Consider the following 16,515-nt stretch of genomic DNA (forward strand, 5'->3'; position numbering starts at 1 on the left):
TGATGCTCAGCAAAAGTAAAGGTACCCCCTGTGCTAGGCAAGTGACCCTAATCGAGGTGCCTGGAGTTGCCCACTCCTATATGCTTGTTTTGTGTAAGGAGAACATAAAAAGCTATTATACTTACCACTTACCTTCTTCCTTGCTTCCCCCAGCTGCACGACCACTGTCGACCAGTATCCCTAAGCCAATTATTTTCACCCGTTTGTTATCCAGAGGCACTCTGACATTGTCACATAAGGATGCCGAGGGCTGACACAGAACCCATTTTTAATAACACCAAACGAAAATGAATGAAAACTACAAGCTCTAAAAAATGAATCGGGTAACACTGATATCTTTATTACTGATGTCTTTATAGCAGCTGCCATACAATGGAATGTCATAATACGTAGAACTCCCCATGAGCTTTAATATAATGCTGGTTGCTTAACCAAATGTATAACTTGCCTAATAACACATGATTACAAATCTCTTAGAAGGTATTTACATATATATATATATATACATATATACACAGCAAAAACATGTTATTTCATGACGCAGTCCATGCTTGATCACTGATTGATGCTGAGTTATAAACATATAATTCAAGCAGAAAATTTTCATCGGGTATATAACATAAAAGTTTCCATCTGGAGAATCTAGCTTCTAAAACAGGATGGTGTCAATAGTTATCTTTCACTTAGACCATTTTTTTCCACTTTAGATGGATTGGGGCAGGATTTTATCCAATGCCAGGTTCTAAGGCCCATTTTCAATGCTGCAATTCACCTACGTCTTGGAAAGAAACCAAACTGCACAAAACAGCAAAAGAAAATCTGTACTTGTATATTTAAAGAAACATTTCCATCTTTGGGTTTCTATGGGTAGCCTGCAGATTTTTCCCTCCAATTCCTAGAAGACGAACGCTTGACTGTATTCAATGGCAAAGCACCAAAGCCACGTTAAAACCAGAGCCATAAGATATGTAAATCAGGGGGAAAATGCATACAAGCTGAAAGTAAAATTCATGAAACTAGAATTTAAATGCATGTATTATTTAAGTGGAAGTGGCTCTTATTGTGTCATTCTACTTCAGCATGGATGAGGTTGGAGAGGATCTACTTAATAATGTATATATATGTAATTCCTACATATAAATATATGCATTCCCTATGCTCCTCTGCTCCATCTAGTGGTCATAATGTACACAGAATGAAATTGCATTTGACAGGCGACGAGGAGGTTTTGTATTGCATCCTCACCACCTGCTTTAGCCCCTTAAAGTGCCACACTTGCAGACCGGCCCATTCACTCGAACAGGCCACATTCAGCAGGTGCTATGCCCACTGAAAGCAACAGAAGGTACGATTCTTGCTGTGGCTGCAAAGCACAAGATCACAGCAACAGCATGTGTACAACCTTGGGCGTTGCCTCTTGAGGGGCTGTAAAACCATGGGAGTTTACTGCCCCCCTCCCCAACCTAATGTGTGAACGAGCACTTACAGTATATGAACTGGGTTTGCAAAGGTGTTTGGCACACACAAAATGGATTTATATTCTTTGAGGGTATTAACCACTTGACCACTGGGCACTTAAACCCCCTTCCTAACCAGACCAATTTTCAGCTTTCGGTGCTCTCACACTTTGAATGACAATTACTCAGTCATGCAACACTGTACCTATATGACATTTTTGTCCTTTTTTCACACGAATAGAGCTTTCTTTTGGTGGTATTTAATCACAGCTGAGGTTTTCATTTTTTGCGCTATAAATCAAAAAAGACTGAAAATTCTGTTAAAAAAAATATTATAATTCTTTGTTTCTGTAAAAATTTATTGCAGAGTATTGGCAGAGTATTGGCAGAGTATTGGCGAGTATTGGCGAGTATTGGCAGAGTATTGGCAGAGTATTTCACAGTGTTGCAGAGTATTGGCAAAGTATTGCATAGTATTGCACAGTGTTGCAGAGTATAGGCAGAGTATTGCACAGTATGGGGAGAGCATTGGCACAGAGTAGCGCTGTGGGCACTACACATCCAGCCCACAGCGCTGCTGCCATCTCTCCCCTCGCACTGTACCGTTCGGTACAGAGAGGGGAGGGGGGAACCGGCGTCATGACACGACGCCGGTTTGTTTACATGTGATCGCTCCGTCATTTGACGGAGTGATCACATTGTAAACAGCCGTTATCAGTGGGCGTTTACCTTGATCTGTGAAGCGCCAGGTCTTACGGACTCGGCGGTCGATGGATGTTTGTGGAAGCGCGCCCCAGGGGGCGCACGAGGGCAACATTCTGGGAGGACGTCCATGGACGTCCACCCAGGAAAATGTGACCGCGCTGTAGCCATCTTTCGGCTATGGCGCGGTCGGCAAGAGAAACCTGAGACCTATGTCCGTTCACTTGTTGTGCCTTGTATACTAGCACATTATGACTTAAACTGCCCGGGGCCCCATTTTTTATTTATTTTTTTGCAGTTTACTAGCGCTTTAAGGAAATCCTCTATTTTCAGACATTATCGTGTGCTTGTGTTTGGCTTTAAAAAATTAACTATTTTTTATGTTTATTTTGGGTTCAATCATTGTTGTGATTTGGAACCGGATGGAAAGTGAGGGGAAGTCTCCCAAACAGGAACACAGATACACAATAAAATCCTTACAGTAGCATTTTTGCACTATCCAAATCGAAATAAGTTTCGGCTGAAGTTCGGCTTTCGGTATGGTTTGTTAAATGTGTCCTATTAAAAAGGATATACTGCAACACAAATTTTCCATTTCAAAAAGTTTGTTCAAATTTCTAATTTTTAGTGGGGTCAAATCGACTTCCATTTTATAGCGCAGTGCGCAGAGAAGGTTTTCTTTAATAAACAAAGCTCTAATAGCATCAAGTAGTTTTCATTCTAAAAACCCCACAAAAAGTACTTTCAAACAACATTTATCAAATCTATTTTGGCATTATTGTAAAAGTCTAAAAGTCTTATAAAAAGTCTATCATTTTATGGCCAGTTTTAGTCCCTTAGCAAAGTCCCACAATTACATGTTGACCCTTCCAGTAAAGTCCACTAATGCCATGTACACATGACCGGACTTTCTGGCAGAAAAGGTCCAACGGTCTTCCCGACAGAGTTCCGACGGACTTCCGACCAAATGGACTTGCCCACACGCGAACGGACCAAAGTCTGTTAGTTTTGAACGCGATGACGTACGACGGGACTAGAAAAGTAAGTTCAATAGCCAGTAGCCAATAGCTGCCCGTTGGACCAGCATACAGACAAACGATTTTCCAGATAGAAATTGATTCCGTCGGACAGATTTGAAAGATGTTCTATTTCTAGGTACGTCGGAGATTTTTGAAGAAAAATGTCAGATGAAGCCCACACACGATCGTAATATCCGACGGAATGATTCCGTCAGACCTTTTCTACCAGAAAGGCCGGTCGTGTGTACGTGACATAATGCGTCTTCCTGTGATGGTGTGGTAATGATGCTGCACTGCTTCTAAATTCAGATCATTGGCACTATGATGGAGGCTGTGTCTTCTTGTAGCTTATCAATCAGCAGATGGCCACACCTAGTTTTGCCCACAGCTTTTTGGATTGACAACTCTTTTGCTAAAACTCTCCCACTGTGAGCTGCATGCCTGGTAGGGGAAGAGTGTACGATGCAAAGGAAGGATAATTTGGTTCAATCAAGGATGGTAAATGCAATTTCTGTTCCCTATATAAGGCACTTGTATTACATAGTAATTGGACCTGGGATTTGTTTAGACTGTTAATACAGAAGCCTTTAGTTGTACCGTCACATTTCTTACAATTGTGCTAGCTGAAACACATTAAACATTTTGTAAATGACTGATTGTCCGTTGTCATATTTTAGACTGCTGTGGCCATACTTTACTATCATGGCCTCTCAGGCATATGTTAATTAAAAAAAAGCATTCTGATTGATTTGATTAAAAAAACCTGCTCACTGACTGGGCACACTTGAAACACTGGTGACAGGACTCCTAAAGCTTAAGTTTCGTGAAAGGCGTAGACTGCTTCTACGTTTAATTGAACTCTCATTTGAAGAACCTGAAGTGATTTCTGTGACTTGCTGGCAGCATGCAGGTGGTTGCATTCCTGCCCAACTACAGGCACAGCATAGGAGGAGAATTATTGCTTTGCGGACCTCTGAGCTCCTCAGTGAATAAATAAGTGGGTTAAAAGCTGAATTCAAAACTGCTAAAGCCAGAACCCACTCAAGTCCCAGGGGAGATTGGCAAGAAGGAGGAGTACATGCAGAATCCACCAAAAGGAAGAGAAAAAGTGGGGTCCAGCAGAGGACAAAGCAGCCCAAGATGATGAGAACGGTTTGAAGCAAGTGGAAGGCGCGTCGACTTTGGTGGGTGGCTGCTACACGTTTGGCACTTGTACACACAAAGTAATATATAGTGCAGTAAAAGCCAATTATACCAAGGAGAGTAATACCTAAGAGTCCAAGACTAAATACAATATAGTTCCTAGAATAAAGAGGAAGAAGGCTGGAGCAATCTTCGATGTGGCATAGGCAGTTCCATCCAAGCAAAGGTAAGGACCCAACGGCAGCGGCTAATACCCAGCTTAAGATGATCAGTCCTTGAACTCGAAATAGCTTGTCAGGTTGCCGCTCTGCCATTGAAATCACCATGGTACTGTACCGCTCCACAGCAGTTATCAATAAGCTAAAGGTGGAGGCAGCTAGAGTGGTAAAGAGGAGACCCTCCCTTAGAAACCAAAGTTGTGGAGTCAGCCGGAACGTAGTGGGTCCTGAGAGGCAGATGTTAAGTAGGTATGAAATGCCAGCCAGAAGATCACTGAATGCAATGTTCGTTAAACAGCAGTGAACCCACCGCTTTAAGCGCAGAAATCTGAAAGACAAAAGAATTAGTAATTACCATCCCTTAATGACTTCCATCATAACATGTCTATTAATTAAAATTTGTGACAGGTTGTACAAAAGAAATGCAACTCATATAATGTTACATAGGATGGCACAGTGACATCCTCTGTACAAAATTCAACCAAAATTTACTGGGCACCATTCACTCTAGTCCAATTAACTTGTAAAAGCCCTTTATCAGGGAGAACCACCTAAATGTCTACCATAAGGGCACATTAGGTGGCACATATCCCCCTTCCCTACTTTCGTGCCTGCACCCACTACTGGGTACCAAGAATGGCAAAAGCTCAGTGGCCATAACTATCAGCAATTAGTTCTTGGTGGGAGGGTTACATGGGCATGAGCAGCACCTTTTCTGCCCTCTTGCCATTGGGATAGTAGCCGTTGGTGGGGGTGGCATGCTGTAGAAAAAAAACCTCATAATAACAAATACATTTAAACATTGTAATACTGAAACTGTGTAAACCATATTCAAACTGTAGAACGCTCAGTTTGGAAGATTTGCCTGCCATATTAAAACCTGCTTTGACAGATTACTGTAAAAGTGACATTCACTCCATATTTACCTGGTGCATATTCACCCTATTATAAATAAACTAAATGTGGGCAAAAAAAAGCCAGGCCAAAGTGGTTGAATGTCAGAAGGGCAAATTGTTATAAACGTTTCACTGGAAATCTTTCCCCTTGGTCTTATTTCGGTAATTTTTTTTGGGAAACATTTATTAACCACTTAAGCCCCGGACCATTTTCCAGCTAAAGGACCAAGCCCTTTTTGCGATTCAGCACTGCATCGCTTTAACTGACAATTGCGCGGTCGTGCGACGTGGCTCCAAAACGAAATTGACAAATTGACCTCCTTTTTTTCCCACGGAGCTCAGGACTGGGTTGCGAGTCCGTCGCCAGCGGCACGGTCGCGACCCACAGCTGGGCACTTAAAGGGCAACGTACCTGTACGTGCTTGTGCCCGGCCGTGCCATTCTGCTGACGTACATGGGTGTGAGGCTGTCCTTAAGTGGTTAATGTTTCCTTAAAAAATTCAATTAAAGGATATGTTACCCTAAACTTTCATATTCCTGATATACTGCATGGCTGTTGTACCATGTACTTGTGTTAAAAAGTATCCTGTCTTCTTTGTATCGCATTCTTTGTGTGAAATACCTGGTGATTCTGGTAGTCCCCCTGCTTTGCTATTTCAAACTGATCACACTGGCATAGAAGCTCATCCACCCCATCCATGGTCAGTTTTCTGGCTATGATGGGTACATAGTCTGCCTGTTGTCCATTGATCAGACTTGTGCTGGCACACCAACACACCAACACAATGTTTATACTGTAGACACAAATATTTTGCCTAGCATTTCTATTTTAAACTGAATGGGTTGTTGTAAGGTAAGGGTGTACATATCTGGCTATTTAAAAGCGGTATTAAACTTGTTAATTTTTTTTTTAAAACATGCCCCCTGCAGCTACATGCACCGCATACTAGCACATTGGCACGATCTTACCCATCAAGGGAAGCCCTCCAGTGCTGTGCTATCAGTGCTTCCATCTTCACCTAGTCATCCTTCAAGGTTAGCTAAGTTTGGCCACTTGTATCCGGGCCGCAATGATATCACTACCATGCATGTGCACAGGAGTCACGTCACCACAGCACAGAGCAGGCGTTGTAACGTACTCTGAGCTGAGCATGTGCGGCTCCATGTACGTTACCACTGACAGACAGAAGGAAACATTTATGGCAGAAGAAACTATCAGGGTCTCTTCTGCTGTTAAAACCCTATCTGTCAGCATTTTTTTTAAGTTTGATACCACGTTAAGATTACCTTTAACAGAATTCATTTGTGCAGTTTCATACCTGAGCAAGGCCAGCAGCACCATGAAATTTTCGAAAATGATGAGAATGCTGATCAAAATGAAGAGTATGGTCAGGAAAGTTACACTTGTCCTTGGTCGGCCATTTAGTCGCCCGGTCTGATTGTAATGCAGTAGAATAATGTTAATATTGCCCTTGGCCACGGACTCCAGACACTGGCTGTGTGTCAGGTTCATCATGGTGACCTGGGACCCAAATCTGAAAATAACAAGCATTGGCAACATTTATGTAGAGGTTTTATTTTTAATATGCTTTGTTATAGCAAACAGTGTTATTGATTTTAGATTCTACTCTTTCTGTGCCAAAATAACCTTTCATAAAAAATCATTGGATCTATAAAATTACCTGTAATAAATAAATATATTAAGTAAATTACACTTTGTATCCCCAAACCCACATGTATTTCCTTTCCACCCACATCTTTGTACCCATACTACAGAGTTCCTGCAGGTGGGATCCCAAATCACAATATTGTACATCTCCTTTCTAATTTCTCTCAAATACAATCTCAATTTCTCTCAAATACATATTCACCTGCACATCTGCTTTATGATAGCTACTCCTGGAAGAATAGGCATGAGTGTGTGTGTGGGAGATTCAAGGATGTTGGAAATGATGAAACCCCAATGATGGATGGAAATCCCTTCTTGGGTAGTTCTTAACTGACCAAAAGTCCCCATTGGAAGATTTTGCTTATATTCATTTTCTGATGACAACTCAATCTTCCTATCAGTTTCGGAACAGTAATCACCATGGCCAATAGAGAGGACAAATATCCAAAGTGGGGATATAGATAGCCAGTGGCGGCTGGTGGTCAAAATGTTGGGGGGGGGGGCGGCAAGCAGACCTGGCCCCCTCACTCGCACTAGCACCACCCACCCCCAGGGATCTTGATTGATTGATCCATTCACACTACACACTGCCAGCACCCCCCCCCCCCATCCCTGGCACTCAATAGGCCATGATCCTCTGACACCCACTCACCCCCCCCCCCCCCCACGCATGATCCATAGCCTTAGCTTACTGCAGAAGAGGTGCAGGGAGGGTGACAAGGCAGGGAGGGTGACAAGGTGGCAATTCTCTGCTGAATCCGGGGTAAGGGTCCTAGGAAAGACTGTTGCTGCCAGGGTCTTTGTTTCTCCTCTGGGCTGAACAGGAGGCGGGTCCTAAGACCCGTCCTAAGACTCCCAGCCCAATTGGGTTAATTCGCTAAGGTCACACAAGTGTGTGGGCTCAGGGTGCAGTGCTCTGCACCCCGAGCCCACCCTTGTATAGCCAATTAGAGCCTCCAGCTCTAATCACGGGCTTAAAAAAAAAACTAATTGAAATCCATGCGTCCAGTGTCTTACATGGAGATTAGAGTCCGGGAGCTTGGATTAGGGGGGCTGCCACTGCAGTAAAACAGAAGTTCTAACCTTCACTTTACTTTAGATACACACCCTAAGAAAGGGTCATGTAAATACTTATTTGATGCTGCCTCTAAAATACAGAAAAAATGCAGTCACCAGGTTGTGTTGCTTAACCACTTGCCGACCGTCGCACGACGATATACGTCGACAGAATGGCACGGGCAGGCATATGGGCGTATATATACGTCCCTGCCTTCCCGCGGGTGGGGGGCCCGATCGGGCCCCTCCCGGTGCCTGCGGCGGTCGGTATTCGTTCGGGAGCGATCCGGGATGAGGGGGCGGCCATTCATTCATGGCCACCCCCTCGCGATCGCTCCCGACGAATGGAAATGCTCCGTGACATCACTTCCTCTCCTGTAATGTAAACACAGGAGAGGAAGTGATGTAATCTCTCCTCCGTGTCGGTATTTTTCGTTCCGACACCGAGGAGAGAGGATCGGTGAGTTGCACCAACACGACACTACACAGTAGAACATGCCAGGCACACTCACACCCCCCCGATCACCCCCCCAATTACCCCTGCCCCCCAGTCACAGTGACACCAATGTCATATTTTTTTATTTTTTTTTTGCATTGGTGTCATTTGTGACTGTAATAACTGTTAGGGCAGTTAGGGTTAGCCCCCTTTAGTTCTAATGTACCCCCCTAACCCCCCCAATAAAGGTTTAACCCCGTGATCACCCCCCGTCGCCAGTGTCACTAAGGCTGGGTTCACATTGCAGCGGTTTATGAGAACGAATGTGATTCGCACCGCACTGCAGTGCAAATCACATCCGATCTCTGTGCGATTCGAGTTCAGCCATACAGATAGTATGGCTGAATTCGCGCCGCACCCGCCGCAAATTCGCATGGGACCCTTTTTTTGGTCCGCAGCAGAATCGGATCGCATGGGTGTTCACACCATGCGATCCGAGTTTGCAGATCGCACTGCGATATGCGAACTGATCTGGGGGTGTCATTAACATTTCACTGACACTCCCAGCAGTTCGCATAGGGCAGTGTGAACTGCCGCCGGGAGGCATGCGATGCGGGAACCCGCCGCGGATTCGTGGCGTTCCTGCATCGCTCCAGTGTGAACCCAGCCTAATAAGCGATCATTTTTCTGATCGCTGTATTAGTGTCACAGGTGACGCTAGTTAGGCAGGTAGGTATTTAGGTTCGCCGCAGCTTTTTATAGCGCCAGGGACCCCCATATACTACCGCATAAAGCCCCCTGATTGCCCCCTAGTTAACCCTTTCACCAGTGATCACCATATAACTGTTACAGGTGACGCTGGTTGGTTAGTTATTTTTTTATAGTTTCAGGGCACCCACCATTTATTACCTAGTCTCACTAGTGTACCCCTAAATTTAGGGGTGTCTACTTTCCAAAATGGGGTCATTTGGGGGGGGGGGGTTGTGCCATCTTGGCATTTTAGAAAGCCTGAAGGCGGTGCTTGGTTTTCGGGGCCCCGTACGCGGCTAGGCTCCCAAAAAGTCCCACATATGTGGTATCCCCGTACTCAGGAGAAGCAGCAGAATTTATTTTGGGGTGTCATTTCACATATGCCCATGGCATGCGTGAGCAATATATCATTTAGTGACAACTTTGTGAAAAAAAAAAGTTTGTAATTTTCCCGCAACTTGTGGCAAAATATAAAATATTCCATGGACTCAACATGCCTCTCAGCAAATAGCTTGGGGTGTCTAGTTTCTAAAATGGGGTCATTTGTGGGGGTTTTGTGCCATCTTGGCATTTTATGACCTTCAAAACTGTAATAGGTAGTGAGGAGTGAAGTCAAATATTTACGCCCTTAGAAAACCTGAAGGCGGTTCTTGGCTTTCGGGGCCCCGTACGCGACTAGGCTCCCAAAAAATCCCACACATGTGGTATCCCCGTACTCAGGAGAAGCAGCAGAATTTATTTTGGGGTGTCATTTTACATATGCCCATAGCATGTGTGAGCAATATATCATTTAGTGACAACTTTGTGTAAAAAAATAAAAATTTTTTTTTTTTTGTCATTATTCAATCGCTTGAGGCAAAAAAATAAAATATTCAATGGGCTCAACATGCCACTTATCAATTTCCTTAGGGGGTCTACTTTCCAAAATGGGGTCATTTGGGGGGGTTTTGTACTGCCCTGCCATTTTAGCACCTTCCAGAAAACGTACCTTAGTTTGTAGATGTGACAACTTTTGCGCAAACCAATAAATATACAGTTATTGACTTTTTTTTTTACCAAAGACATGTGGCTGAATACATTTTGGCCTAAATGTATGACTAAAATTGAGTTTATTGGATTTTTCTAATAACAAAAAGTAGAAAATATCATTTTTTTTCAAAATTTGCGGTCTTTTTACGTTTATATCGCAAAAAATAAAAATCGCAGAGGCAATCAAATACCATCAAAAGAAAGCTCTATTTGTGGGAAGAAAAGGACGCAAATTTTGTTTGGGTACAACATTGCATGACCGCGCAATTACCAGTTAAAGCAGCGCAGTGCCAAATTGTAAAAAGACCTCTGGTCATTGACCAGCAAAATGGTCCGGTCTGAAAGTGGTTAAAGTGTCACTTAACCCTCATCTTAAAAAAACTATCAATAAATTCTATATTATGTGCTGTTCATACTCACTTATTCACTATAATATTCATTTTCTGTATTCTGCAAAAAAAACACCTGGTTGATCCTGCCATTCTCTGTTTCCCCCTTCTGTCCAAGTCCCCAATTCAGCTAGGGATTTTGCAGAGAAGTGTTGGCAGCTCTGCACATGCTCAGTTTTCAGTGAGTATTGTATGCTGAGCATTGCCTCCCTATCATATCTGAGCAGCCCATGTAACTATAGAGTCACAAATGTAGGCGTCTACACAGTGGTAAATGACAGCCCACTCCCTTCCTTCTCCTCCATGCCCACTAACCAGCTAAACACAATGGGGGAGGGATATTACATGCAGGAGGCTTCACCTCCGCTTATTCTAAGACACAGGCTGGAGGGGCGTGGCACAGCCTGTGACTGGCAGAAGTGCACCCACACCATGTTATTGCTAAGAAATAATAAAGATTTGATTTCACATATATATTTGTATGACCATTTTAAAACAGTTTATTGATATTAATTATTTATTTTTACTCTGTATTCCAAAGTCTGTTTTTTTATTTGAACATGTGACCAGCAGCAGAGGACTAGAGACTCCTCCTGCTTATGTTTCCCTGCAGACAGGCCGTGAAAGAGTTGGGTCATGTGACAGCTGTATATTGATCAGGAAAAAGTTACTTGGCTGTTTATTTATTCAAACAATTACAGTGCATTCATTTATATACAGAAATAGAAGAGACAATGTAAATTAAACGGTGTGTTTAATATCAAACCAAAAAACAAAAATTGTATATATTGCAGCTTACAAATCCTTAAATATGATTTTGTCCCCTTGTGTTCCCCTGATACGGAGATTGGACAGCACCTTTACGCACAACCCTAAGTTGGTCCTACAGGAATTCTCCACTTTCTTCCAGGACCTGTACATGAACACAAACACGTCTAGCTCACAGGGCTTTGACCAATTCACAGCCCAGCTCTCTATTTTGACTTTCCTAGAGGAACATATGGAACTCATGGAAAAGGATGTCACGGTAGACAAAGTTCTGTCAGTTATTAAGCAGGCCCCTATAGGCAAGGCACTGTACTACAAAAAGTTTGCCTCTTTGCTGGCTGTCCCATTGATGCACTACTTTAATGCTATCCAAAAGGGGGACCCCATTGACCTTGATTCTAACAGAGCATACACACTACTTATACCAAAGCCCCATAAAGACCTGAGCGATGTGGCTAATTATAGGCCGATCTCTTTAATCAACAACAACCTGAATTTTTTTATTTTTTTTTAATTACGCAAATCATTTGCTGACTTTTCTAGATTATTACATTCACTCTGACCAAATGGAATTTCTTCCCCATAGGCAAGAGCATCGGCAAAAGACCTTATTTCAATACTGCATTCCTCATGGGATGGAGAGGGAGCTAGACGCGGGATGTTTTTATCTCTCGACATACGGAAGACATTCGATTCCCTCTCATGGTCCTACCTTTTTTTTGAGTGCTAGAAAGATGGAACTTTGGTCCCAAATGCATTGCCTTGCTTCATTCTTTTTACAGCAATCCCACAGCGCAAATATCTTTGCAAGGCAATGGATTTGCTATCTCCTCTGGCACTCATCAAGGGTGTCCGCTTTCTCCTCTATTGTTCATAATGGCAATGGAGACCCTAGCTATAGCTATTCGTCAAGATTGTAATATATTAGGGATGACCTGCTGTTATTTCTCACCTCCCCACACACCACTTTACTGCAGTTGTTTTCCCTGCTGGATCACTTTGGCCAGATTTCGGGCCTAAAGGTCAACCGTGCCAAATCAGAGGCCCTGAATATTAACCTACCACATACAGTGCAAATAAACCTACAGGTCCAGTACTTTTTTGTGGAAATTTACGTTGCTTCCCTACCTTGGGATCAGGTTGACCCCGCAGATTTCTTCGCTATATAAGGCCAACTGTCCGGTACTATTTTCTAAGCTGTTGGAGGATGTGAGGACTTGTTCTGATGCAACCCTGTCTTGGATAGGTAGGATCGCCTCTGTAAAGATGATGGTTTTGCCTAAGGTAGTATTTTAGGATCCTACCTATTTCAGTACCAACAGAGGCCTTCAGGCGATTCCAAACAAAAAGCTTTAAAAAATTTTGTGGTGCTGGAGGCAGGAGACTGGCCAGGGCTACTATGTATGCACCCAAAGATTTTGGGGGTGCCGGACTTTCGGAAATATTAGATTGCAACCCAATTTACGCAGCTATTTAAACTACACCATGCTTATTACAGGCCAGACTGGGTAATTTTAGAAGCCCAAGCATGCTCCCCGCTCGTGATAGACTTAGTGCTTTGGACACCATCCAGATATCGATTGGCTATTTTGTGCCCCACGTTCTCCCATTCCCTTAACCTCTGGGACTTGACTTGTAGACGATGGCCTCTCTGCTCCCCCCACACCCCTGTAGTGCCCTTATTCAATAACCCACAATTTCCCCCCAGGTATGTCACCTGCTCAATTTAACTGGAGGACGAATAAGGGACTTTATCACATAGGGAACTTCCTGGACCATAGAGGGATGCACCCCTCTTCATATTTTGTGCAGGACTTGGAGATACCTCCAACTGAGAGCTTCCACTTCCAACAAATACATAATTTTCTTCACTCTTTACAGAAGAAAAGTCCCGATGTGGTAGTTTGTATGCAATTTGAAAACAGATGTATACAAGAGATTCTCCAGCAGGGCTGCATCTCCATGTTGTACAAATCTTTTGTCTCCCCTTCATCGCAACTCCCCTATCAAATTGCTTGGGGGAGGGACCTGGGAATGGCCCCTGAGGAGGAGGACTGGCGATCCTGGACTGCATACCTACACAAGGGTATTATGAATGTTGCCCTGATCGAGGCAGGGTACAAGGTTTTTGCAAGATGGTACTTGATACCAGAACTCCTTGCTAAGATGTACCCAGATTCGTCACCCTTCTGTTTCAGGGACTGTGGCCAGGTGGGTTCTGTCCTCCATGTGTGGTGGACCTGCCTCAAGGTCCGGCATTTTTGGATACAAATCCACGCCTTAATTTACTCAGTAACTATGGTTAACATTACAAAAGATCCCCGGATTGTGCTACTCAATAAACCTGTCGATAATATCCCGGGACCTGTTCCGACTCTAATATACTACATATTCTTGGCAACAAAATTAGCCATTGCAACCTCTTGAAAAAGACCTCCGATTGATTTAGCCCTCATGAAGGGAAAGTTCTCCTCGTAGCTGAGACATGGGAGGCTGGGACTTGTAGTTCTCCTCGTAGCTGGAACATTAGAGGCTGGGAATTGTAGTCCTCCTAGTAGCTAAATGCATGAGAGGCTGGGACTTGTAGTTCTCCTTGTAGCTGAGACATGGGAGGCTGGGACTTGTAGTTCTCCTCGTAGCTGGGACATTAGAGGCCGGAACTTGTAGTCCTCCTAGTAGCTGGGACATGAGAGGCTGGGACTTGTAGACCTCCTAGTATAGTAAGTGGGACATGGGAGGCTGGGAGTTGTGCTTGTAGTCCTCCTGTATTGTGGGACATGAAAGGCTGGGACGTATAGTCCTCCTGTATTGTCAGACCCCCTCTTCTCTGTCAGACCCCCCTCTTTCATCTCTCTCTCTCTCTCTCTCTCACCTCCTCCTCCCTTTCTCTCACCCCCACTCACTACTGCTTCTCTCTCTCACCACCTCCTCTCACCTTCCTCTTCCCTTCCTCTGGGTGGGGGCCCTATGACATAGAAATTATTGGGGCCTCGTACAGCCTAACAGCAGCCCTGTGAGTGAGTGAGTGCACCTGTTTGGATGGTTTTTGACATACCACCTCTCATAGAGGCTCTATGACAGGGGGTAGGTTAGTGTGGACTGCAGGGGTCCCTTTGGGACATACCCTCTGGGACCTACCCTCTGTCATAGAAGGACCCCTAAACTCCACACTGACCTACCCCCTGTCATAGAGCCTCTATGACAGGGGGTAGGTCAAGAAACATCTTTACTGAGTTACTATAGAGGCTACATTTGGTCTATCACATTACTGTAGCTTGTCATACTTACTTGTGAACTGTTCATGGGTTCATAATGAAAACCTTACCATCTTTTATCTACAACTATCGTCAAATTTTTATGTTCTTTTATTATGTGCTGTTTATGTTGACAGTTTTATTTTGTACTACTGTGTGGTACTCAACAATGTCCTATCTTGTTACTCTAGACTTTAATAAAAAGATTGATACAGAAATATGATTTTGTTTACAGTTTCTTTACAGATACCCTGGATAAAATCATCATTAAAAAACTGCAGTTCCCTGGCACGTTAATAATAGTTTGGATGCCAAAATCTCTTTACTGTCATGCAAGAGGGCCTTATATATATCTGGTATAATAAAAAAAAAAAACACTGTGCTATGCAGGTACACCTCAAATGCTTTGTTGGTACATAGATCAGCACATGGCTCTGAGGTTTCCTGTTTTCGCGATTTAAGGCGTTGTTCACAGACCTTAAAGCGAGCAGACACAGGAAGGGTGGAGTGCATAAAGTCTCACAGGACATGAAAAAGCTGCATTTTCTCAGCAATAATGATAACAATAATGCATTAGATTATTTATATTATTTTAGTGCATTTAAAAAATAATGATTTATATATTTTCATTGTTTCAATAAATGCAAGAGGACCCTTGCACATTTGTTTTCAGATAATGGCATAATTGTAGTTACCATTTTGTGTTTCCCATAATAGGAATACATTATTGTCCAACTGTCAGTTTTCCAACATACAGTAGGTTAAAAAAAAAGAAACAAATATTTCTGTGGTTACATTGGACCATGCCACTGTTTTTTGCATGGTTCATTTTTATCAATGACGTCAAACACAAATCACATGCATGAAAGAGTTTAGTCATCTACTATTGCTAAATTGTTTTTAAAGGTGCAAGCTAAGGGGGCTACGTAGTGAGCTACTGACTGCAGACCATTATGCAGACTTTTTAGAATTTATTGTCTGCATGCTTGCAGTATATAGTTGGTATATAATTTGTGTAAATCAGCAAGAGCAGCCCCCATAATTTTGAGCTCACAGGTTTACTTTTAAAGGGACAAAAATATCAAATGAGTGCAATAAAATAGCAGTTCTCAAACTTTTTACATTTCGTAGCTCTCCCTAGCTGTTAACATAGCCCGGGTTCTAAAAATATTGCTTAAAGCTGAACTCCAATAAATGTATTTTTAAATGGAAGAAGTGTAAGTGTCTGAATTTGACCCGCTATCTAAAGCAGTCTACTATACACAGTAGAGATCAATGAGGGTGAGATACTGTAGTACAAGAAGCTACTGAAGTCCCATCCATGGGTCATTAAAGAGCTCTATTATATCTAAGGCATTGGGGGTTATATACTAAAGGAAAATCCACTTTGCACTGAAAGTGCACTTGGAATTGCAGTCGCTCTAAATTTAAGGGGTAGATCTGAAATGAACAGAAGCTCTGCTGATTTTATTATCCAATCATGTGCAAGCTAAAATGCTGTTTTTTATTTTCCTTGCATGCCCCCTCGGATCTACAGCAACTTTACTTCCAAGTGCACTTTCAGTGCAAAGTTGATTTTCCTTTATTACATAACCCCCATTGCTTCGAATTTTAGAGACTCTTTAATGACTGGCATAATGCTACTAGATTGGCGTAAAACCAATGTGGTGCCTATATTTAGAAAGGGATCAAAGTCTTTACCAAGTAAATAGAGGCCGGTTATTTTAAC

The 16,515-nt window shown here is 43.0% G+C and overlaps 1 protein-coding gene across 1 annotated transcript in view; it reads right to left on the reverse strand.

Annotated features, from left to right (window-relative positions):
• Window positions 1-319: 319 nt before the first annotated feature.
• S1PR4 (sphingosine-1-phosphate receptor 4) overlaps window positions 320-16,515 on the reverse strand; it is a 46,571-nt gene continuing 30,375 nt past the window's right edge. The window contains exons 2-3 of the mRNA XM_077475583.1: window positions 6,755-6,970; window positions 320-4,867 (exon numbers count right to left, since the gene is read on the reverse strand). Coding sequence (XP_077331709.1) covers window positions 3,946-4,867; window positions 6,755-6,951 — 1,119 coding nt within the window. The 5' untranslated portion in view covers window positions 6,952-6,970 and the 3' untranslated portion in view covers window positions 320-3,945. The remainder of the gene's footprint in view (window positions 4,868-6,754; window positions 6,971-16,515) is intronic.

Source organism: Lithobates pipiens, unplaced genomic scaffold (genome assembly GCF_037356315.1).
Source record: "Lithobates pipiens isolate NorthernLeopardFrog02 unplaced genomic scaffold, aLitPip1_a1.2 Scaffold_13, whole genome shotgun sequence".
Classification (NCBI taxonomy): Eukaryota; Metazoa; Chordata; class Amphibia; order Anura; family Ranidae; genus Lithobates; species Lithobates pipiens.